Source organism: Propithecus coquereli, unplaced genomic scaffold (genome assembly GCF_000956105.1).
Source record: "Propithecus coquereli isolate 6110/MARCELLA unplaced genomic scaffold, Pcoq_1.0 Scaffold180, whole genome shotgun sequence".
NCBI lineage: Eukaryota > Metazoa > Chordata > Mammalia > Primates > Indriidae > Propithecus > Propithecus coquereli.
Window position 1 is genome coordinate 2,545,017 of NW_012142746.1, and position 24,114 is coordinate 2,569,130.

Sequence of the window (24,114 nt, forward strand, 5' to 3'; positions counted from 1 at the left end):
GGGCTCCAGACTGCTACTACTTAACGTCTCCACTTGACTTCTCCACGTAGGTGTCTCGAACTTGACAATCCAAAACAGAATTCTCCCCCACTTCCGCACTTGTGTCCTACCTGCCGTCCCCAGTGCCCCAGTCAAATCCCAAGTCTATGAGTCATCCTGGATTTCTCCCTTCCCCTCATCCCTCTCATCCAATCCGTCTGCAAGTCCTTGGGAATTCACCTCCGGGATGTCTCTGGAATCCACCTTCTTCTCTCCCCTCCGCTGCCAACTGCCTCTCGCCTGCAGCAGCTCCTGGGTTGTCTCTCTACTTCTCCCACCCTCACCCCTTTGTACTCCAGCCCCATCTCCAGCTGGGAGCCAGAGAGATCTTCTTTAACCGTAAATTGTGTTGCATCCTCCCCTGCTTAGACCTCTCCGATGGCTGGCCATTATTCTAAGATCGAGACCAAACTCCACCATGGCCACCTAGGCCCTTCCTGAGCTGGTCCTACCTAGCTCTGGAAACCCCTCTAGTGACACCCTTCCCTTAGTTTGCCTAAAACATACCTCATTAGTTTCCTACAGCTGCTGTAGGAAATGACACAAATTATTCTCTTACAGTCCTGGGTGCTAGAAGTCCCAAATGGGCTGGAACCAAGGCAGGCAGGGCTATGCTCCCTCCAGAGCTTCTAGGGGAGAATCTGTTTCCATGCCTTTTCCAGTTTCTCGAGCTGCATTCCTTGGCTCACGGTCCCTTCTCCTACCTTCAAAGTCTGCAGTGTAGTGTCTTGCTTTAGTGGTCCCATCGCCTTCTCCTGTGTCAGATTTTCCTTTCCTCCTTCTTATAAAGACGCTGTGATTGCATTTAGAGCCTACCATGTAATCCAGTGTAATCTTCCCAGCTCAAGATCCTTAACTTAATCACATTTGCAGAGTCCCTTCTGCCATGCAAGGCGACATTCACAGGTCCCAGGGATTAAGATGTGGGTATCTGCAGGGGCCATTGCTCCACCTCCCATGCACATCCAACTGTTTCCTACATCAGGGTCTCTGTGCAGCTTGTTGCTGGTGAGTGGAATGCTCCCTTCTTCCCCCTCACTCTACCCACGGCCAGCCCCTTCTCATTCTTGGGGGCACAGCTTACCTGGCACCTCCTCGGAGAACCTGTCTTGGACCAACCCTCAACAGTCTGAAGACCTTATTTCACGTATTTTTCAGTTTACTTGCTTTCTGCCAGCCTCTCCCTCCACCCGCACCTAAGTGCCTGGAGGACAAGGACAGCATCTGTTGTGTCCATCCACTGATTTTCCTAACATAACTGGTTAATCATTGCTGAATTTTTTCATTTTAAGGAAGATGAATTCATAACACAATACAGTGCTATGCAAATGGGTGGCTGTGTTTGCTCCTGGAGAAAGCAGACCCCCCTCCATCTCCCTCCCAATCTTCTGTCCCAGAAACAACGGTCTGCACAGAACAGAGCACCAACAACAAAGAGAACCCGCAGACATGCTCAGACGCAGGAGGTGCCAGGGAGACGCTGCGGCACTGGGGGGGCCCGACACACACAACACCTTTCAAGGAATTGGGATTTCGCTTCGCTGAGCGGCCACCTGAGTCCTTGCTCATTAAATGCAGCTAAGAATTACTGCAATGCAAGGCCTGGCCCGTGGACCGCTCGCCGCGGAGAGCCTCTCCACCTCTGCCCTGGTAAAGACTCCTGGAGCCACTTGGAGAGAACTGAGGGAGGCGGAGGGGCCTTTTGACATGTGCTGCAGCCTTTTAGGCCGGGCACCGGGAGGGTCCCGCACAACTTGAAACTTCACGCCGGGTTAGACTTTTCTGAGCTGAAGCCAAATGTGTTTTGATTGCCAGGTTATTTCTAAGAATTGCTCTTGCCTTAAGCAATAAATTATCTGGTTGAACACATCATTTTTCCCCATTCAAGTAGAAAATCGTGCTTTAAATTTTAACAACTTTTAGGTAGGAATATTTAAAAACGTTTGGTCACAATGAAGAAGGCTGCGGTGACTCCATAATTTATTCCTCTGTGATTATTTACAGCATAAAGTTCACGGTCATGTTGTCTACAAAAGTATAAACTTGGGAGAATAAGACAAAGTAGTTTATAAATATTAACCAGTTTTCACACATAATAATGTTTAAAATAATGACATTTGCACAGCACCTGACAATTTACAAAGGCTTCGACATGCATCATTTCGAATAATCCAGAAAGACACTTGCTTAGGAGGAAGAGCCTGATTTTGCCCTTGTAAACTTTCAATCCTTAACTGTATAACCTAAAGCGTTCTGGCACAAATAAAATGGAACTGTCTCTGACGGATATATTTCAGAAGTCTGTTGTCAGAGTTCAGCTCACAGGCATCCACCAGAAGCCTAGGGGGCCGTTTGAAATTCTGGCCCAGATTAATTTTAAAAAGCTGCATTTGGAGCTTTTTAAAGTGGGGCCGTTTCCAAAGGCTTAACTGAAGAGTAATTGATTTCACTGGAAATAAAAGTCCACGTGTGATACCAGCTGGAGTGTGGTCATATTTTTCTTGCAAATCCAGAATGTTTTGGGGAACAAATGGCTGTCACGTGTCCCCCTTCCGAGGATGTCTTAAGCACCAGAAAGAAGAACAGGCTAAGTTGCAGCCCTTCCCACCCTGGGTGCCAGGGTTGAGAGTGTGTAAGTGAAATATGAACGCTGAGATCACTGACATTCTGTATCTCAGCCTCCAAGGCAGTAGCATGTGCAGGACCAGGACGAGTGGAGGAACCAGAGGTGGGGAATGGCCAGGATGGACGGTCCATGAGTCGATGTGATGGAAAGATGCTTCCTGAATACCCCTCTCTTCATGAGGAATAGGAGTGGGTCTCTCTTACAAGGCCAGGTGTCTACACCAAGAGACACTCAGTTGACAGGCACATCCGTGGGCCCCATTGACCCAGAGCAGAACCCTGGAAGATGAACGGGAGGCCAGCCCCATGCTCCGGAGGAGGGGTTGCTCCTCTTGTACATCCCAGGATTGAATCTGGGGAAGAAGTCGATGGCAAAAGTAGGCTTGGGAAAAGTCTATTCTGGAGGGCCCTGATGCTCCTTCTCTGCCAGAATAAAGGTGACCTGGTGTGTTCCTAGAACACGGATTCAGCCCTGGGCAGGAGGGGGCCCGATCTGAACAGGCTGCTGTCAGATGTCATCCAGCTTCTGGGGCCCAAACCCACGGCTCGCTCACAAACAAACCGAGAGAGGAACATCCCCTGGAGACCTCAAAGCAAGAGTCTGCCGTCCCTGTGGCTGAGCGTCTCAATTTCCTCTCGAGAGAAAGTGCTCCCTCGGAGCCTAAAGGAGATCAAGCGAAGAAAGGGTTGAGTGAGGACAAAATTAGAGCAGCGCTTTCAAACGGAAGCTGCCACTTTTCCAACCCATGCCTGGGACGGGCTGACCCTGCGGCCCCGCTGCCGCGCTCCTGGGAGGGACATCTGTGCTGTTTTTACCCTCTGTCAACCAGGGCGGCTCATGAATCATGCTGCATGATGAACGAGGCTCCGTGACTCTGCAGGGAGACAGTCCGCAGGCCGGGACCCAGCCGGCCACAGACTCCCCAAGGCCGGGGATTCTTTTTAAGGCAACAACAGAATCTGCCAAGAATGGAGTGAGCAAGTCCCGGTGCCCTCCCGAGCCCCACCGACAGGCAGCAAACAACATCAGAACCCTTGAAATATCAACCTGACGCTGGTTTGCTCCCCGGACACAGAATGACATTTTTTTAGGACTGTGTAATGGTTTCAAAAACAAAAAAGAACCCACACTTTACCCAGAACCTGACGACCTCGCAGGCTACAGGGACGATATGATCATACAGAAGGAAAAATCTATCACAGGACAGATTTTTGAAGTTTTTGTTTTTAACTTCGTCATTTGATATCTACATTTGCGCTGCCTTGATGTGCTTGTTGAGAGAGGGACAAGGCCTGTGTGTCTAAAGCAGAGGTCACAAGCTTACAGGGATGAGGATCTAAAGGCACTGGTCAAAGGCTGTGGCTTGGTGGCTCTGCCCCTCCCTCTACGCTGGTTAATTACTAGCGTTGTGAATGGGGCTCCAGAGTCGCCAGCTCTTTTGAGAAAACCCTGAGATATAGATTTTTATAGGAAATCTCCTAGTTTTTAAATACTGGTATGTAGCCCAGTGCCTGGAATATATACAGTAACATTCACACAAAGCATGTTAGACCAGGGGACTCGTTTCTATTCATTATCTGAGTGATGAACCAATACCCGGAAACAAGGAGGACGAACTTGGAGGCTGCGACTCAATGCTTTTTTCAAACACATAAAGGACTACGGCTTTAATCACACAGACGTGGACACAGTGCAAGAGTTCCCGTGCTGTGTAACCGCCCTCCAGAACCGCAGAGGGCCCGACACAACATCCGGGACCTTGAAGGCAGAGGCAGTGCCCAGGAGGACAGGAGCTGGGTTCTTCTCCCTTCTTTTCTTTTCATTCTTCAGCCACACCCCCATTCCTACCCTATTGCTTAGAATAGAGAAGTTTTTGAGCAAGCAGTCAAGATTTTAAAATGAAAGCATTGCTCCCTGCTTAAAGGTGTGTCTTCTTTCCCTGACAGAGAACTAGAGCCACCACGTGCAGAATGACACTGAATGTCAGAATCGGAAGGGATCTTTGACCTTCTGACATTCCTCTCTCCCCTCACCCCCTTTGACAGATGGGAAAACTGAGGCTCACAGAGGTAAAACACGCCTGCCCGGGGGCCTTACCAGACTTCCAGGATGGTGTCATTCCTTGCAAGGGCCTGCAAAAGGGCTTCTGCCCCCAGGGAGGTGATGCAGTTGTTGGACAGCCTGGAAAGAAAATGGAATGGTGAGCTTCAGGGATTCTTGGTTTTCCTCTTGAGACCATCCAGTTAAAGGACGCTTCCGGAGCCAGCCTACTGGAGCCCGTCAGTCGCCGAGACAGTCCCTCTCCAGTCTGAGATCCCCAACGAGCTCATCAGCAAAGGTGCGATGCTGTAAGTGAAATGCACCCTTTTCTGTTCCATTCAGATTAGTTTATCTAATTAAGTAGCCCCCTTTCTTAGAAAGGTGCTATGGCATAGTGGTTAAATATCTATATTTCAGTGCCAAACTTTGTGGGTTCAAATCCAACCTATACCACTTCCTTTTTGATCTCAGGTAAATTAATCTCAATTTCCTCATAGGTAAAACGGGCCCCAAAGAGTATCCACCTCATGGAGTATGAGAATCAAACCTGTGGCGGCCACTAGGCAGGCTGTTGTTCACATCTGCCATCCATCTCCTCCTGGCACAGGCCCCTGGCCACTGGGTCTGCCACCAGAGGAAGCTGCAGTGCCTCCCCACTCCTCCCCCACCCCCTGCTTGCTGCGAAGACTTCCCACACTCTGCATGTCTAAAGCACTTGGTGCGGTAGCACTGATGGGGAATAACCAAGGGACAGTGATATTTCCATCTGCGGGGCTTTGAGGGCACAGGGAAAGAGATTAGACAAAGTATGAGGTGGTTGGAAATGGGGAGGGGAGATGGGACAGGGTCAGGGAGAGCGAGGGAAGAGCCACGTGCCCCCAGGAAGCTCCTTTGCTTATAGCTGGGCCTTCTAGATAATGTCCTCTCCCTGTCTTCCCCCCACCCCACAATTTTAGGAACTTCTTACAAGTTGACCCTAAAGCATTGCTACTAATAATGGCCAATATTTGTTGAGATTTTACTAGGTGCCAGTTGGTTACCTACACTCTATCAGTAAATGTTCACAAGCTTATGAAGGTCCAAGCATTATCTCTATTCACGCTGTAGGCAACTGAGGCATTTGCTCAGGGAGACATGGCTGGTAGGGGTGGGACATGGCTGGTAGGGGTGGAGCTGGGGAGCAGACCCCGACTGTCTGGCCCTCGAGCCTGGATTCCTAACCAACTCTAAGCCTGGAAAAAGAATAATGCAGGCATCTCTCTCTCTTTCTCTCTCTCTTTTTTTTTAAAGATATATCAGAACTTCAATTTTTGTGGGAGATGATACAGTTCAGGATGCTGAATAAAAAGGCAGGTGACAAGATGGCACGGGACAACCCCAGTACCATTGCTGGCATCCGCTGGGGTCAAGTGGGGCGAGTCTGTGACAACGAGGAAAGGCAAACTCACCGCATCCCTGCTGGTCAGTAATGGACCAGGACCCCAGCGTGCAAAGCTGGCATCCGGCTCACACAAATCCAGGCTTCACCCCAACTCCCAGCCCACCTCCACCCCAGCGATGAGCGGAAGTGTTTTCCCCAAACAGTCGGCAACTTCCCGCAAAGCTCCCGCAAAGCGTCGCCAGAGGGGATGGCGGTCTGGTAGCAAAGCCGACACGCTCACAGAGACAGTCTGTCTGTCTCTAAAGGCAAGTGTTTCCTTCAGACCACGTTTGCCAGGGGAGATGCGTCCTTCCTCTAGCAAAAGGAGCCATCAGTGGTTCCCCGAGTTCCCTGTGAGACGGGACTTCGGCACCAGCCTCAGAAAGCACGGACACAAGCTCATGACGGTCACTAGCTGGACTTCTGTTCACATCCACCGTCCATCTCCTTGTGGCATGCGTCCCTGGCCATTGAGTCTGCCACCTTAGGAAGCCACAGTGCCCCACCCTCTCCCCGCTCCCTGTTTGCTGGGAAGACCTGCCATACTCTGCCTGAGGCCACTCTCCTGACCCCGGGAGCAGGCCGAGCCACGTAGGGGTGAGCTGGAGGGCACCCAAGCACAACCCAATATATGATAAACACCCAGCTCCCTGCCCCTTGGGTGCGGAGATAGCCAGGTGCGTTCTATACTGGCTCCTGGAGCCCAACAGTACTGAGCTCAGCTTCCCTCAGTGACAACCGGCTCAGTAACCTCCCTTCCCTGCCTCACTTCACCACTCTCCCCCCGTATTTGCTGGGACCACCTCCCAAGCACACAGCCTGCCCTGGAATCCCTGTCTGCCCTGACCAAGACAAGCTGTTTTCTGCCAGGCCAGCTCGTGCGAGTTACCCAGGGCAGGAAGCTGCCCAAATCTCTGGTGCGGAAACGCCCTTCCCCAGGCCAGCCACTGTCGTCCTGGCTCCTGCTCGCAGCCTCCTTACTTCAGGACTTTCAGACTGGAATTTCTCTTCAGTGCTTCCGCGAGAGAACATGCACCTTCATCCTGGAGATGGTTCTCCTCCAGGCTGGCAAGAGCAAGAGGGAAAATCCAGTTGATAGGATGACGTTTATTATGGACGTTGATGCCAATAAAGGTTCACCCATGTGTCCCCCCATTTAGAAAATCCAACATCCGAAAATCCAACTTATGGAAAAAGTAAGAACAGACAAAGTTCCAGGGACATTTTTGCATGAGAATTCACTCCAGGGTTCTTCTCCATAATAAGCTCCCTCCTGCCCCAGCTATCCAACATCCATTTTCCCTTCCTTCTTCATTAGTGGGGGCCTCATTGCGTTAGCGGCAGCCATGCGCTTGGTGAGAAAACTGCCTTCCCCACTCTCCCCTGCAGCCAGAGTTGGCAAGTGACAAACACCTGGCCACAGATACACAAGGGGACATTGACAGGTGAGGCTTCCGAGAATACTTTTTAAAGGAGAGAAACCCAGCCGGTCAGTGCCTTTTGCCCTTCCCGGGTATACAGACTGAATCCTGAACACGTGAACAGTGCTGCGGGTGGGGCAGTCACCTTGCAATCACAAAGCAGCCCACCACGAGGACGAAGCCACAGGCTGAGGATGGTGGAGCAGAAAGAGAAAGAGATAGCCGAGGCCACTGCTGGCCTCCCGTAGCCACCTTACCAGCGCACACCGCTCACCTCCAGACTGCCTGCACGTGGAAAATAAACCCTTTCCTGGTTTAAGCCTCCGGAGATGGAGGTTTTCTATCACCTGCAGCCTAATCTAGTGTTCAATTAAATTAAATTTGGCCTGAGGCTGCCGCCATACTCTGAGTTCCTACGTGGCAAACCACAACCTAACTTAGCATGTAAACGAACTGCAACCTAATTTAAGAATACAGCCTTATAGCAAATAGCTGAGTCTCAGCCAATCACAGCAACCGGGCTTCAGCCAATCACAGGCTGCCAAGTGTCAGACTATGTCTATTTAAGGCAGATGCCTCACCACACCATGACCAGGTCAGGCAAATGCCCAGCTGTACCTAGTCCAGCTGTTTCAGTACAGCACTTCCTTTCTCTGTCTGTAAATACTGCCTGCCCGTGTTGCTGAGTGGAGCTCTCCGAACCTCTACTGGTTCTGAGTGCTGCCTGATTCATGAATCGCTCCCTGCTCAAACCAACTCTGCTAAAGTTCATTTGTCTGAAGGTTTTCTTGTAACAGTGGTCATGTCTAATGCCCTCACAGTGAAGAGCGCCTCTACTAAGAAATTCCAAGTGGCAAAATCCAATCAGGATATAATCAATGGTACTTGAGTAGAGCTGGCAGGTCCTGCCCACACCCAAGGTCCATCCACAGTATCTGTGTGTGGCCATGCCCGTGTGTTTCAGTGCTTTTCTGCCTCTTGGAAAAATCAACCATTCAGCACTTTATCTCCCTGATCTAATCTGGAATGGCCCAGACATGTCAGAAAACTGTACTAGTAGCATCCAAAGGACGGAAAACTTGGAATAAGCTTCAGGTCAACGTATAAGAATGATTGAAAGTTCATCTTTCAATTGCCCCAAACTCCATTCTGCCTTCCAAAGTGATCCCGGATTCTAATACCCAGTGTTCTTAGGAACTCAAATTCACTTCGAAACAACACAACTTTATTGTGTTAGCAGTCATAGTACTAGCAGTAGTTGTAGTAGCAGCAGTAGAAGTGGCAGTAATAGTGGTAGTAACCCTGCCACTGTCACAATTTAACATCCATGGAGAGCACTCACACATATGCCAGGCACTCTATTATGCTCTTCACAGGTATTACCTTATTAAGTTCTTACAAAAATCTTTTATAGTTGGAAACATTCTTACCTTCATTTTACAGGTGTGAAACCTAAGATTCAGAGATTGTTATTTAACCTGCCTGCTTGATTCCAGAGTCTGTGTCCTTAACCATTATGCCATGGGGAGGCACTAAACAAAGCAGCAAGCCAAAACATTTCATTAAATAAAAAGAAATAGCACCCATACACCATGCTCCATAAGCTTCATGCCGCTTAGTACACATAACAACAAACATGATCAGCCAATCGTTCAGGCATCCACCTTCGTCCCGTCCACACAGCTACTCCGATGGCTGAGGCCAGGCCATCAAGTAGGCTGTTATCTGCCTCCCAGAGCAAGGAAGCCCCCAAACTCACCAGAGCTCTTCCAGTGCAGAGTTTTTTTCCAACATCAGTGCCAGGGCTCGGGCACCCGCACTGCCAATATTGTTCCCCACCAGGCTGGATGTAATCACGGGATAAAAGCATGTCAGAGCAGGGAAGGCCCTGAGAGACAAGCTAATGTGAACAGCAAATACACGGCACTCTCCTAGTCTGTTCCATTTCAGACATCACTAATTGATCACAGTGCTCTTTTTGTACGTCTTTTTTAGCCATCACTAATTTTTTTTTTTTGAGACAGAATCTCACTCTGTCACCTGGGTAGAGTGCAGTGACATCATCATAGCTCATTGCATTCTCAAACTCCTATGCTCAAGCGATCCTGTCACCTTTAGCCTCCCAAGTAGCTGTGACCACAGGCATGCACCACCACAATGGCTTTTTTTTTTTTTAGTTTTTGTAGAAATGGGGTCTTTCTATGTTGCCCAGACTGGTCTTGAACTCCTGGCCTCAAGCAATCCACCCACCTGGGCCTCCCAAAATGCTAGGATTACAGGTGTGAGCACTGTGCCTGACCAAGACATCACTAGTTGATTACAGTGTTCTTTAAGCCCAGGAGCAGCCTTGGAATCCTTCTCAACATGGAGCACTGGGCAGCTACTATCAGTGGATCGGAGCCGGTCCTCAAGATAAAAGGTGCCTGATCCAGCCCAAGATCTTCAATTTACAGTTGAGTAATCAAGACCCCAAGAAGGCAAGGGACATCTCCAAAGTCACCCAGAAAGACTCATCTGTCCCGATTCCAAATCCAGTGGTCTTTCTTCCTTCCTTACTCTATTGCCTAACAAAGGGAGGCAGAAACGAAGTTCAAAGACCTTTAAAACTGGCCCAAGCTGCTCTCCCTTCACCTGGCTCCCTCTATGACAACTGCTGGACAGCCTCTGAAGCTTACCTGAGCCACTTCAAGCTCTGGTGATCAGCTAAAGCTTCAGCCAGGGCCTGGGCCCCCTCGTCGCCCACTCTGTTGCCCCAGAACCTGAAAAGGCCACGAGAGTCAACAGACAGTGTTAGTGAGTACCTGATATGAGTTCTAGACATGCTCTAATATATCTGCAGCCCCAGCCAGAGGGGCAGGACCACCCCATCCCAGAGAGGTCTTACCGGGGCACCTGGACCCAGCAAAATAGACCTGCCTCCGTCTTTTTGTGGGTTGACCAAACTTCTCCCAGAGTTTTCAGCCGCTTTAAATTACAGACTTGTAGAATAGTAGAAGCTCACCTAACCCTTACCCTCAGGGAGGGGAACTTGATCTCAAGAGCAAGTCACACATTGTAACGCTTTTCCTGACATTTAGTTCAGATCTGCTTCCTGGTAACTCCACCTACAAGGCCTTGGCTACCCCTGGTGCCCACTCAGAGTGAGTCTGGCACTTCCTCCCACGCCAGCCCTTCATCTCTTGCTGCTTCTCAACACCCGCAATACTTCATGGCATTGAACTCCTTTACCTTCTGGGTCATCCCCCTCTGAATCACTGTGATTTGGAAACATCCCTTTTCAAAACGTAGAGCCCAGCTCAGGCCGTCTGACCCAGCCACTGTCCACAGCGCGCCTTACTCTGGACATGTATGTGCACAAGCAAGCAAAGACGGCTGGACTAGGAGGTTCACTCCACTGTCATTCACTGGGTGAATGTTCATTGAGTTCTGGCTAAACGTCAATGCTGCTCTGTGCTCTGGGGATAGGACATTGGAAATAGCAAAAAACTTGAAAACGATCTAAGCGTGTATCGACAGGTGACCAGTTAAATAGATGATGGATATCTAACCAGTGGAATACCAGGCAGTTCTTCTTTTAAAAATGTGGTAATGAAGACCTGAAAAAATTTCTATAATATGCTATGAAGCAAAACTATAAAAAGAAATAAAACAAAGCAAGTTACAGAACTGTTTGTTTCATATGATAGTGTTTGGGGGTTTTAGCACAGTGCCGGCCCAGACAGGTGCCCTAAGAAATATGTGTTGGAAGAGAAGTAAATGCCCCAGATGTGGCAGATGTGACCTCAGGCAGAAGAGAGCTTGGTGGGTCTGTGGCCTCCTTGTTCCAGACTCTGCTGCTATTAACGCAGCATGAACAAGGTGCTGCTTTCTAGAACATCACGATCCCGTTCCTGGCTCAAACTGAGCTTGTGGGCAGCTTGCTCACCTATGAAATGGGTTGTAACATCCAGGTCCTAAGGTTGTTCTCTCTTCCTACAGTCTCAGGTTTTAAAACCCCCAGTTCTTGTCAAATGGACCCCAGTTCACACCAGGGCATGACAGGATAGGAGAGCAGCTGCTGGGGACAGCAGGAGCGCAAGCCTGGGTGGCCCTCACTCTATACAGCAAACAGAGGCAGCCCACTCTGGGGCCCTGCAGTCTGGGGAACAGCCCCCTCCTGTCCTAGGGGCTCCCGTCCCCAATTCCTTCTCTTTCTCAGGTCAGTGGTTCCCACCCCTGGCTGCACATGCCCTGGGGAGCTTTTTAAAATGACTGATATCTGGACCCTGCACCTGGATATTTTCATTTCTTCGGTCTGGGGTGGGGCCTAGGCAACGGCGTTCTGTAGAAGCTCCCCAGTGGTTTCAATGTGCAGCCACAGCGCAGCCCCAAGCACCCCCAGGACCAGAGGCTTCCCGTCACCAGCTCACAGGCACTGCCCTCCCCCGCCCCGCCATCCTGAACTTCCTGTTTTTCAGGTGAAGAAGCCAGTGTGAGGCAGCCAGGGGCCGCCCACTCTCTCCCACTGTCACCTAGGCCACCTCTGTGGCCTCCTGACGGAAGAGTTTCACAAGCCCCTAAATCCTCAAAAGTCTCAACCCCCTCCGTGTAGGTCCCTCTTCCGGGAGTCCAACCTACCCCAGGAACTGCAGGGAGGCGTTGACCCGGAGCCCCTCGGCCAGCATCCGGGCGCCCGCGGCGGTGATGTGGTTATTCCCCAGCCTGGAAGAGAAGACAGAGGCTGAGAGAGCCCAGGGGAGGCCAGGAGAAGAGAACCGCCAGTGCCCTGGGTGGGCAAACGCGGGAAGAAAGCTTGGAGGACCCCTCCAGGACGCGGCAGCCGCAGCCTGTGTTGTTCCCGCGTGGTCAGGCTCACTCAACGGCTCCCACCCTTCGTTTTCCACCAGCAAAGGGAAGGGGGGTGGGGAGCTGTTTTGCAAAGCAGTGTGACAGGTCTGGGCAGGAGCCACAATAGGCAGCTGTCCTGGGAGGTGGTTCCCCAGGGGAGCGAGGGTGACTCACTGTCACACCTTTCCCTCCAGTTCTCGGCCACCTTTGGTCTAGACCCCGCCACAGCCTTCCCAGATCCGCCGTTGCTGTACGCAGCACTTACGGTTCCACAAGAGGCCTGGGGGGCAGGCCCAGTGGCTGGGAGGAAGGAGGGGTTCCCGCTGAGCCTTCTGGGAGTCAGGGAGGGAGACAGGGCCAAAGCTGGGGGTGGGGGAGGACCCCAGCAAGGGAAGTTCCAGCCCCGCCCAAATCCAGACAGACAGTTTCAAAGAAGTCCCCAAAACTCGCACCCACAACCCTAGGATTCCTGGAATAATAGCATGCTATAACACAATATTCCTGGAATAATAATAACCTTTTCAAAGAACTCTGAGCTACCGGGCTCAGGACAACCCTGATGGGCAGGTACCATTGTGCCCTTCCAGCTGGTGTGTGGCAGCCATGAGCCGGTGCCTCTCAGTCTCCAACCTCAGCTCCCTGGAGGTCACTAAGGTCTGCAATCCAGCAGCACGGTGTCCGCACCAAGGCCCACTTCCCGCAGGCTGACTGAGACAGGAGACGCCCCTGCTAGTGCATGGCTCCAGAGCCCCACCCCCGTCTGCAACAAGGTGCAGTGGTCCCCCCTCATCTGCGGTTTTGCTTTCCATGATTTCGGTTACCCGTGGTTGAGTACCATCCAAAAATATTAAGTGGAAAATTCGAGAAATACACAACATGTAGGTTTTAAATTGCATGCTGTTCTGATCACGAGCCATCCCACACCCCACTCTGTCCCACTCAGGACACAAGTCCTCCCTGTGGTCCAGCACGTCCACACAGTGCAGCTTCCTGCCCGGCTGTCACTGACACCATCCACTTCTGACACCCGACCGTCAGCATCGTCATGGCTCGACGATCCAGCATCACCGGAAGCGGATGATCCTCCTTCTGACGTCCGGTTGACAGCGGCCGACCCCTGTATCGCAGTCACTACGTCACTCACCTCCCTCAGCCCATCACACGGGCGTTCTATCGTCTCACGTCACCATAAGAAGAAGGGTGAGCACAGTACAGTAAGATATTTTGAGAAAGAAAGAAAGACGACATTCACATAACTTTGATCACAGTATATTGTTGTATTTGTTCTATTTTATTATTAGTTATTGTTGTTAATCTCTTACTGGGCCTAATTTATAAACTAAACGTATCACAGGTATGTATATGTAGGAAAAACCATAATATAGAGAGAGTGCAGTACTATCCGTAGTTTCAGGCACGCACTAGGGGTCTCGGAACGTGTCCCCTGCATAAAAGGGGGAACCACACTATTGGCCACAAACCCAGGCCTCCAATTCTGAGTCCAGCACCCTTCTGACGGGATGGGCCAGCCCAGGGATGGCCACAGCCTCCTCCAGGTCTGTGGGTCTGGGGAGCCAGTGGTGGCGGCAGATAAGAGTGCTTTGTACAATCGGCGCCTGCAGTCTTGGCCTCCGCAGCCCTGGCTGAGACTGAGCTACGTGGCAGCAATTCTAAAATGGCAGCTCCCATCCCCAAAGGCAGCCCATCAGGAATGGATGGAGGCAAACCTTCCCTCTGTCTCCTTTCACTGCCTCCAATCCCAGGAGGCAGGAATGTCCAAGAGACAGAGAAGCCAGGCCAACCCAGGAACCGGCGGGAGGGCAATGTCATGGCGCCAGGCGGGGAGAGACTCTAGTTGAGCTGGGAGGCTCGGGGGCAACAGAAATGGAGACTTCCCGGAAGGGAGTGCAAACCTCACATGTTTCCCCAAGTGGGGAACCCTTCTGGAAGTGGCTGCCATGGCTGGGGTGGCAACTGATGGTGTATGCCTCCCCCAGCTGGACGTGCTCTTAGACACAGGAAGGAAAACGGCCTGGAAACACTTCTTTGCCCTGAGGGCTAAAGATCAAAAGGCAGGAAGCCCTCAGCAGAGCAGTCCAGAGTTGGCTGGGGAGGTCACAGCATTAGAGAAATCCTGCTCAAAATGGGACACTTCCCCTGCGTTGAGTCAAGACATCACCAGCCCAGTGCGGGCAGGGCCAGCCCAAGACCAGACCAGACTGACTCAGCTGTGGGGAAAAAAGTAGTTTCCAGGAAATGGGGAAGCCCCCGGCTCACCTCAATGCCAAGAAGTTCCTCCTGCAGGCAAGGAGCTTGGCCATGGAGTGTGCACAGCCGTCGGTCAGTTTGTTGTTGAACAGACTGTGAAGTTCCAGCAGAGGGGAGATATGGACACACGGCACCCAATCCCAGGGCTGCCCACTCCCCCGGGCACGAGTCGCCTATACCCTCCGGTCACGCAAACACCCCCCCCCTGCATCGTTCACTCACAGCTGCCCAGGCGGCACAACCCGGGGTGAGACTGGGGGACGCGGGGCCCAGCGCCCCAGCCCAGGCCGACTTACGCTAACTTCTGCAGCTGCTCGCAGCGAAGAGCGTGTTCGATGAGCGTGCAGATGCCTCGGTCTGAGATGTTGTTATCTCGCAAACTAAAAAAGACAAAATAAATACATTTGAAAATGGAGCTGATAAGACAGGAAAAAGTACACAAAGTCCCAGAAGAGACTTCCACTCATCCCCAACGTGCCCGTATGTGTGCTTCCGGGAATGACCACAAGAATGGAGCGTCCCAGAGAAGTGGAGACCTCCTCCATGCCTGGCCAGGGAGGTGACATGGTATACTCTGGTGGGGACAGGCCAGGAAGTGGGGACCCAGAGCGCCTACTAAAGAACACTGGAAGCCTGAGGAAGTCACAGAGGTAATGGAGGAACTGCTTCCATCTCTGTAAAAGGAAAACGATGATCACAGCATCCTCACCAAGGGGTCCACGGTGGAAAGGAGCCGATAGGTGGTACAAGTGCAGCCGGAATGAGACAGGCTGGCCCCGGGGGGGACAGTGGTTATCAGCACCTAGGCCAGCAGATGGCAGACCCGGTGGCAGAGAGTGGCCAAAACGTTCGAAACTGGCATGACCAGTCCTTAATCCAAAGACACCACTCCTACAGGCCATACCCTGCCCGACAAGCCCCCTCTGAAAACCCTCTTGGGTGTTGTTCCCGAGGCTCACCTGATCACACGATCATCTGAAAGTTTCCCTAAAATATAGATTCACGGGCCCCTCCCCTGGAGCTGGCAATTCCTTACGTATGGGGCTGGGCCTGGGGACCTGTATATTTTAACAACCGTGCACATGACTCTTTATCTTCAGGCAAACCTGAAGATAGACTCAGTGGTTGACAGGCTCTGCGGTCCCTTAGCTGAAAGTTCTGACCCCGATCAGCCCCTTACTAGCTATTTGCTGGCCCCTCCACCCACAAAAAGGGAAGAATAGCATCGCCAACCTCACCGGGCTGCGCACATAAAGCCCTGTGAGCGTCTGGCGCATGGTCAAAGTCACCTGTACACATGACCACTAGCATTTACAGGGCGTTTTATGTGCCCAGCGCTGGCCTGAGCACTTCTAGGTAATGACATTATTTAATCCTCACAACAATCCCATGAAGTGGGCACTATTGTTATGTTCACTAGAGAGAAAGAAACCGAGGCACAGACCAGTGAAGTGACTTTGCCAAGGTTGCACAGCACATACAGAATTCTTTTTATTTCAAAATGTTAAGGGGGAACAGATGTTTTTGATACATGGCTTGAGACCGGGCTATAAATGTGCCCAACACCCAGATAGTGTTCATAGTACCCATTAGGTGGATTTTTGCCCTTCCCCTCCTCCCCATCCCCTCCACTTGATTTCCAGTGACTTTTACTTTCCTCTGTGTGCTTGTGTGCCCATCAGTTAGTTCCAATTTATTAAAGAGTATGTGTGGTGTTTGCTTTTCCATTCTTGAGATATTTCGATTAAGATAATGGTCTCCAGTTCCTTCCAAATTGCTGCAAAAGGCATTAATTCATCCTTTTTTTACAGCTGAGTAGTACTCCATGGCATACATATCCCACATTTTGTTAATCCGCTCATGGATTGATGGGCATCTTTTCTATTGTGAATTATGCTGCAATAAGCATTCAAGTGTAGCATTTTATCTTTTTGATAAAATGACTTCTTTTCCTTTGGGTAGATACCCAGTAGTAGGATTGCTGGATCAAATGGTAGCTCTACGTTGAGTTCTTTAAGAAATCTCCATACTGTTTTCCATAAGAGTTGTACTAATTTGCAGTCCCTCCAACAGCATATAAGCGTTCCTTTCTCTCTGCATCCACACCAGCATCTATTGTTTCTGGACTTCTTAATAAAAGCCATTCTAATCTCATTGTGATTTTAATTTGCATTTCCCTGATGATAAGTGATATTGAGCATTTTTTCATATGTTTCTTGACCATTTCTCTATCTTCTTTTGAAAAACTTCTGTTCATGTCTTTTGCCCTCTTTTTAATGGGTTGTTAATTTTCTTGCTGATTTGAGTTCTCTGTAGATTCTAGTTATTAGTCCTTTATCAAATGTGTGCATTGCAAATATTTTCTCCCATTCTGTAGGTTGTCTGTGTGCTCTATTGATTATTTCCTTGGCTGTGCAGAAGCCTTTCAATTTAATCAAGTCCCATTTATTTATTTTTGTTTCTGCTGTAATTGTGATTAGGGTTTTAGTCATAAATTCTTTGCCTAGACCAATGTCTAGAAGAGGTTTTCCTACATTTTCTTCTAGAATTCTCATGGTTTCATGTCTCACATCTAAGTATTTTATCCGTTTTGAATTAATTTTTGTGAGTGGTGAGAGATATGAATCCTGTTTCATTCTTCTGCACGTGGCTATCCAATTCTCCCAGCACCATTTATTGAATGGGGCTTCTTTTCCCCAGTGTGCATTGCTGTCTGTTTTGTCAAAGATCAGTTGGCCATAGGTAGATGGTTTTACATCTGGCTTCTCTGTTCTGTTCCATTGGTCTATGTCTCTATGTTTGTACCAATACCACGCAGTTTTGGTTACTATAGCCTTGCAGCATCGTTTGAAGGCTGGTAATGCAATGCCGCCAGCTTTGTTCTTTTTGCTTAGGATTCCTTTGGCCATTCGGGCTCTTTTCTGGTTCCCAATGAGGTGTAGAATTATTTTTGCTAGATCTGTGAAACGTGCCATTGGTATTTTGATGGGAATTGCATTGAATCTCTAAATTACTTTGGGTAGTATGCACATTTTAACAATATTAATTCTACTGATCCATGAGCCTGATATGTTTCCCCATTTGCTTGTGTCATCCACAATTTCTTTCCTCAGTGTTTCGTAGTTCTCCTTGTAGAGATCTTTCAGCTCCTTGGTTAAGTATATTCCTAGGTATTTTATTTTCTTTGTAGCTATTGTGAATGGTATTGAGTCTCTGATTTGACTCTCAGCTTGACCGTTACTGGTATGTAGAAATGCTACTGATCTGTGTTGCCTACGGGATTTGAGCCTAGGCGGTCTGGCTCCAAATCCCACTGTCAACCACGACATTACACAGCCTCTCCCTTATGCCTTTTATGGGCTCTCTAGAGCAGTGATTTTCAGGTTGTGTGACCAGTTAGTGGGTCATGAAACCAATTTTGAAGGTTCTGAGCAGCATTTTTTAAACTGAAATAGAACAGAAGAGAAGACAGCAGAGTGTATCAGAGTTAATATGGGAAAGTCATTTCGTGAAGCTTTTGTTTCAAGTTTACATGCTGGTGTACCTTTCTCTCTCTCCCTCTCTCTCTCTCTCTCTCTCTCTCTCTCTCTCTCTCTCTGTCTCACTGTGAGTCACAGTCAGAAAACTTTGAAAGCCATCGCCCTAAAGTCAGAGAGAGCCAGGATCTAAAGAAACCTACATAGGGGCACTTTGCGTATGGGGTTTCCTAGAGGGATTTTGGTTGGCATGGAAACCCTTCAAGTGGGAGAGATACAGCTTGGCGCTGTGGGAGGGGAGCCTGTCCCCTCCCTCCTTTCCCCTCCTCCGTCTTTCCCTCCCTCCCCCCGTCTCTCTGTCTCTCTGTCTCTGTCACACACACACGCACACACACACAGGAAGTGCCCATGCAGCAACTTCATTTAGTGTACGAAAGGTAAAGAGCAGTGGAACTTGCTCAAGGACTTTGATTGCTGATGGGAAATCAAGTTGGTTGCTGCAGACTGCAGCTCTCACAGTGTGAACCCACTTGCATCAGAATCACCAGAGATGTTTGTTAAAAATACAGACTCCTGGGTCCCTGTCCCCAACCTACTAAATGGGGATCGCTAGGGCTGGGCCCAGGAATCTGCATTCCAACAAGCGCCTTTACACACTGTAGTGTAGTGTGCGCACCCCAAGAGCTAGAACCAGGCCATCCTCACCTTTCTCTGAAAACAGAGACAGACCCCCAGCCTCCCCTAGCCCTTCTGCACACCCTGGGGGTGATGTGGACGTCCCTAATTGAGGAGGGAGGGTCCATTCAAGAATTCTAGGGATGGACTAACCTATGAGGATTGTCCAGATATGGGGACAGTGATGCCTGGCCTCTTGGGGTTCAAGGACCCCTTTGAGACCCTGGTAACATCTATGGGTCTACCGCCCAGGACAATGCACATTCGTATTTCTGTCAGGGTAATAGCTCCAACAGACAGGTACACAAATTCCCACTCAAAATATCAAGATTCTTCCTTCCTAGGAAATGCAGCTCTCCCCACACCTTCCTCCCGGCTCACAAGTCCTCACACCCCTGCCCCTTCGGGCCTACCCACTGCCCCCAACACCAACGCTTACTAGCCCCAGGTTCCTGCACCCTCCCTCCAGCTCTTCCTAACTCCTGCCCGCCTTGCCAAACGGTGCCTTTATTAAACTCTCCTCAAATTACCCAGTTTGAGTGTGGCATCTGTTTCCTTCAAGACCCCGATGGGTATGTTCATATTCGTATTCATATTAATGATACATAATACACATACTCCATATGTTAACTGTGTACAATATGTTACATAGGACATTATTATTACATTATAAACTTATGGCCACGGTCCCTGTGTGAGGGTTAACAAAAGTCACTGTGCAGTTCCTAGCAGATATCCATGTGTTTGTTCCATGGAGAAAGAAACATCTTGCTGCTTTGCCCCAGAGAAGACATACCATCCTAACATATTCAAGGAGAGGCTCATCCCTTGCTTTGGGTCAACTAAGGTCATCTGGGGGTAGCCCAAAGCCCCAGGAGGCTGTGAATAGATTTGAATTGTAATCGACAACTTCTGCTTTCTGGTAGGTTCTAAACAGGGAGCAGAACATCCCCTTTCAAAGCTGGAAGGGAAGTCGGGGAGCCCTCTGCCCTCACCTGCCCCCAGACATGGAAAGAGGCCCAGGGGTTCAGAGACACAGGCGGCCCAAGGGGCAAAGCCTCGCATCTTCTACCAGGGGGTCAAAACAACGCGGGAAACGCCAAAGTCCCATTTGAACTCTGTGACATCTAAAGACTAAAAGAGTGGACAAAGCTCTGCGGCCACTTTCTACCTCTTGGGTCCTGAAATTCCCGTCTTGTTGACGTGCGAAAGTCTCTGAGGAGGCACAAGTCGCCTCTGACCGGGGCGGTTCCTAGGACAACGCCTACTACACAGAACTCTGCACGTGGCCTCAAGGTTTTCACGGAGCCGCGAAAGCACGTCCCTAGGCAGCTTGTTCGCGAGGAGCAGGGGACTGAACTAGAAAGATGTGATTTGTGAAACCAGCTCTGCCATTTCCTGTGTGACCTGGACAAGTTACTTCACTTGTGTAAGCCTCAAATCAAGGTTAATGGAGATACTATTGTCCCTGACCGTAGCTCAGGGTGGCCGTGGACATGAGATAAGGTAATCGTGGAAAGTATTGCACCGTGCCTGGCACATGGGCCACGCAGTAAAGTGTGGCTGTCATCACGATATACTGACACTAAGGCCCCGAGGGGAAGGGCTCTGGCCAGGGTTGTGCGGAACGGTGGCAGAGCCGGGGCCGGGCCTCGACTGCTGGACCCCAGCTCGGTGCTCCCACGCTTAACCGCAGTGGTGGCAGTCCCCCCGTGCCCGGCCAACAGTGCCCAGCAACACTTACTACAGAGCCTTGCAGACGCCAAGGCAAGGCACCAGCTGCTCCACGCCAACGTCGCCCACAGAGTTGTGGTCCAGCTGCAAGGCCACGGGCCGCCGGAGGTGCCGCAGCACGAAGGCCAGGGCGGCGCACTCGGCAGGGCCCACGCCGCAGAATGTCAACTTGAGGTGCCCCACGTTCAGCCCGCGCACAGCCTGGCGCGCCAGCCGCTCTTCCTGCATCTCGTACAGGCTCCGGATGAGCCAGACGAAGCCGGGCATGGCGTGCATGCTCTTGGCCTCCCCCGGCACGGCTGGCGGGATGGAGTGGAAGTGCTTGCGGAGGCTGCGGGCCAGACACCAGCGGGCACAGGCCTGGCGCCGGAGCAGGGCCTTCTCGGACAACTGGCACTCGGCCAGCAGGCCGCGGTGCTCCCGGGACAACAGCCCTGCCAGGAAGGCTGCCGCGATCTGAAGGTTGTGCGGCTCGGCCTTCTGCAGCAAAGCCGCCACACTGTCCTCCTTGCTCCCCGAGCCCTGGACACACAGCACAGGCAGCAGCCTGGCCAGCGGTGAGCCGCCCGGCCTGCGACAGTTGAAAAGGTGTCCGAGTGAGGCTGGCGGCATGTCAGCACTGAGCGCCAGGTAGAACGCAGCAAAAAAGCACTGGAAAGTGATGTGCAGGAACTCCAGGGGCGCTGCGCTCCCAGGCGCGACACTTTTGGCACGCACCAGGAAGCCGAGAGCAATGTCGTCAGAGTTGACCTGTGCTGCCTGGAGCTGCTGGGCTGAGAACACGTAGCAGCACATGCCCAGGCCCCAGAGAGCCAGCCGGCCGAGCCGCAGGAGGGTGGGCAGCCTGCCTCGAAGGAGGCCGGGGTCCAGACCGCGGGAGGCTGCGTCCGGCGGGGAGGCGCGCAGCAGAAAGTGCTGCAGGATCAGCAGGTACATATCCGTGGTGGTCTTCGGGGAGCCCCCTTCCTGCAGCAACAGTTCCTGGTGGCATTTGGACACCATCCACGAGAAGACAGGAAGGTGGCACAGACCGTGCAGGGCTGAGGTCGCTCGGAGCAGGCAGATGAGGCGTTCCGCCACCCCGGGCTCACGATGGCACTTCCTGAGGTACAGCTCGATGCCCTCTTCCGAGAAGCCCTTGAGGTTGAACTCCGTGCGGACGTACTTCCTGAGGAACGCCGACACGGCCGCCGGCCGGCTCGTCAGCACCTTGCGGGCGTTCTTGAGCAGGTTGCCCTGCAGGAGGTTGAAGAGCAGGTTCTGGACAGACGTGGGGTCGGTTGGAGAGCAGTGACGTTCACCATCCGTGAACCTGAACCTGAACTCGTCGAAGCCATCAAAGGTCAACAGGACGCGGTCGGGGTGGTCCAGGAGGAACTGGAAGACGTCCTGCTGGCCAGCATCCGGCCAACAGCAGTGTTCAAAGAGCAGCATCTGCACGGACAGCGGTTTGGCCACGCGCTGCAGCTGCCGGCAGCTGAATGGGAAGACGAAGAGAAATTCCTGGAAGTCCCGCCCCGCGGCCCACAGCAAGTGCAGCCGCTGCAGGAGCGTGCTCTTGCCGCTGCCCGCCTCGCCCACCACCAGCACCGTGTCCGCGTCTTCGTTGACGTGGCCGCGGGTGCTGAAGAGCTCCTCCAGGCCCAGGGTGGCGGGGCTCTGCTGTGGGAGTCCAGCCACGCCCGCGTCCGCCCGCACCTCCAGCGCGTTCTCCGTGTAGATGTCCTCCAGGCGGAGGGTCTCCGCCCCATCGTAGGAGCTGAGGAAGCGAGACTGGGCGGACACCGTGGTCCTCAGCTTGGACACGTACTTCTTGCACGCGGCAGCTGGAAGGCAGAGGAAGAGGCAAGTGAGGGTGGAGATGGGCCCCGGCCAGAGAGTGGGTTGCTGCAGGGGGAGGGTGACGTTACTGATGGGACAGGACAGCCAGTGGGTGGCCAGCCCGTCTCCTCTGCTCACAAGCTTCCGACTTCGAGGACAATCACAGAACCTTCCTAAGCCCCAGTTTCTGCCCCGTAGGGTGGGAGAAATGGTCCCTGCCTCAGAGAGCTTTCACACGGAGCAACAAAGATAACGCATGGCGAGTGCTCAGCACGGTACCCAACACAAAGCGCGTGCTCGAAGGCCATCAGCCGACACCAGGAAGTGGCGTAGCAGATCAGACGGGCTGGGGCCACAAGACCTGCGCCCCATGTCTGTCCCACCATATTGGCTCAGTGCCCCCCGTCGGGTCCCTTCACCTCTCAGTCTTAGTGGCCTTTTTCTAAAGGGAAGCAGAAGGTTAGTTAGGCAGTTTCTGAGGTCAGGCGCGCCTGAGTTTGAAACCTGGGGAAGCCACGTAGTCTTTCTGAGCTTCGGCTGCCTTATCTGCAGAAATGGGGACGATCCACACCTCAAAGGGTTGTTTCGGGAGGCGATGAGATAAAAATAGAGTCTAGAAGAACATCCGACACTTGGCAAACTCTCAGAAACTGGTGTTTGTCATTGTCAGTGAGTGTGGCTCCCCAAAGGTGTCCACGCCCTGATCCTCAGGACCCGTGACATGCTGCCTGACATGGCAGAAGAGACCCTGCGGACGTGATGAATCGAAGACCCTGAGCTGAGGAGACAGTCCTGCATTATCCGGTGGGATATGGAGGCCTCAGGGTCACCAGGGCGGCCAAGCACTCAGACAGGCCCTCCGGTCCTGCCCCCACCTCCCCGCCCTGCTCGTGCATCCCGGGCGGGGCAGTCCTCGTGCACAGGGTGTGCCCAGAGGGCTGCTGCTCTTCCTTTGTCGTCCGAAACCAACGTGAGCAGACCATTTCCGGTGCAGGGGTTAGTTCCCCCTTCCAGAAATGGGGAAGTGCTGGCTCAGAAACCCAGCCTGGTGGGACCTCGGCACGGTTCACCCCATCACAGCCTCGCTGCCCCAACCAAATGCCGGCCCATTTCTCTTCAACCCAAAGGCTAGCAGGTCGTTTTTACAGTGAGCTCTTTGCTCTAAGAGTATCCGTAGAGTCGCACAAGGGTGATGCTCTGTGTTTAGGTCTCCTCTTTTGTTCCCAGAGCTCGTGATCACTGTTGCTCTTTCTGTCCTCTGGATATACCAAGAGCACCAAACAGAGACCACAGATGTATATCTTCCTCTCCAGTATATATCAAATATATGTCTTCCTCTTCCAACCTGATTCCCAGGCAGGTTTTCCAGCCATTACCAATGATCTCAAAATTCTCCAGAAAAAAAATCTCTCATTTTCAAGAGAAATTAACACGTCACCTTGTCACCTTTAGAAGCGAGGGACTCTTGCATCCTGGCATGGTGTTACAATGCCTTAACGGCCAGCTATTGATGATATCGACAGCAAATAATGAACCCAGGGCTGGGCTGGGCACCATGCTCGGTGCTGTGCAAACCCGTGTCATGCATTGATGTCTGAATCCTGTTCTTAGATGAGCTGCTGCACACCCAGGTTCCAAGCACAGGCTTCCAGCCCTCCCTGCCTCGGGCTTCCTTGCTGCCCAGAGGGCAGTGCCCAGGGTGACAAATCCATCTGCTAGCACCATGCACAGCTCAGGGGCTTCGGTGCCAACCAGCATGCCCTACAG

General features: G+C 51.7%; 1 protein-coding gene across 2 annotated transcripts in view; it reads right to left on the reverse strand.

Annotated features, from left to right (window-relative positions):
• Positions 1 to 2,007: 2,007 nt before the first annotated feature.
• Positions 2,008 to 24,114, reverse strand: part of NOD2 (nucleotide-binding oligomerization domain containing 2) — a 32,780-nt gene continuing 10,673 nt past the window's right edge. For both annotated transcript variants that reach the window (XM_012642624.1, XM_012642625.1), the window contains 9 exons: positions 20,537 to 22,352; positions 14,938 to 15,021; positions 14,651 to 14,734; positions 12,164 to 12,247; positions 10,222 to 10,305; positions 9,306 to 9,389; positions 7,107 to 7,190; positions 4,763 to 4,846; positions 2,008 to 3,325 (listed from right to left, as the gene is read on the reverse strand). In XM_012642624.1, coding sequence (XP_012498078.1) covers positions 3,253 to 3,325; positions 4,763 to 4,846; positions 7,107 to 7,190; positions 9,306 to 9,389; positions 10,222 to 10,305; positions 12,164 to 12,247; positions 14,651 to 14,734; positions 14,938 to 15,021; positions 20,537 to 22,352 — 2,477 coding nt within the window. In that variant the 3' untranslated portion in view covers positions 2,008 to 3,252. The remainder of the gene's footprint in view (positions 3,326 to 4,762; positions 4,847 to 7,106; positions 7,191 to 9,305; positions 9,390 to 10,221; positions 10,306 to 12,163; positions 12,248 to 14,650; positions 14,735 to 14,937; positions 15,022 to 20,536; positions 22,353 to 24,114) is intronic.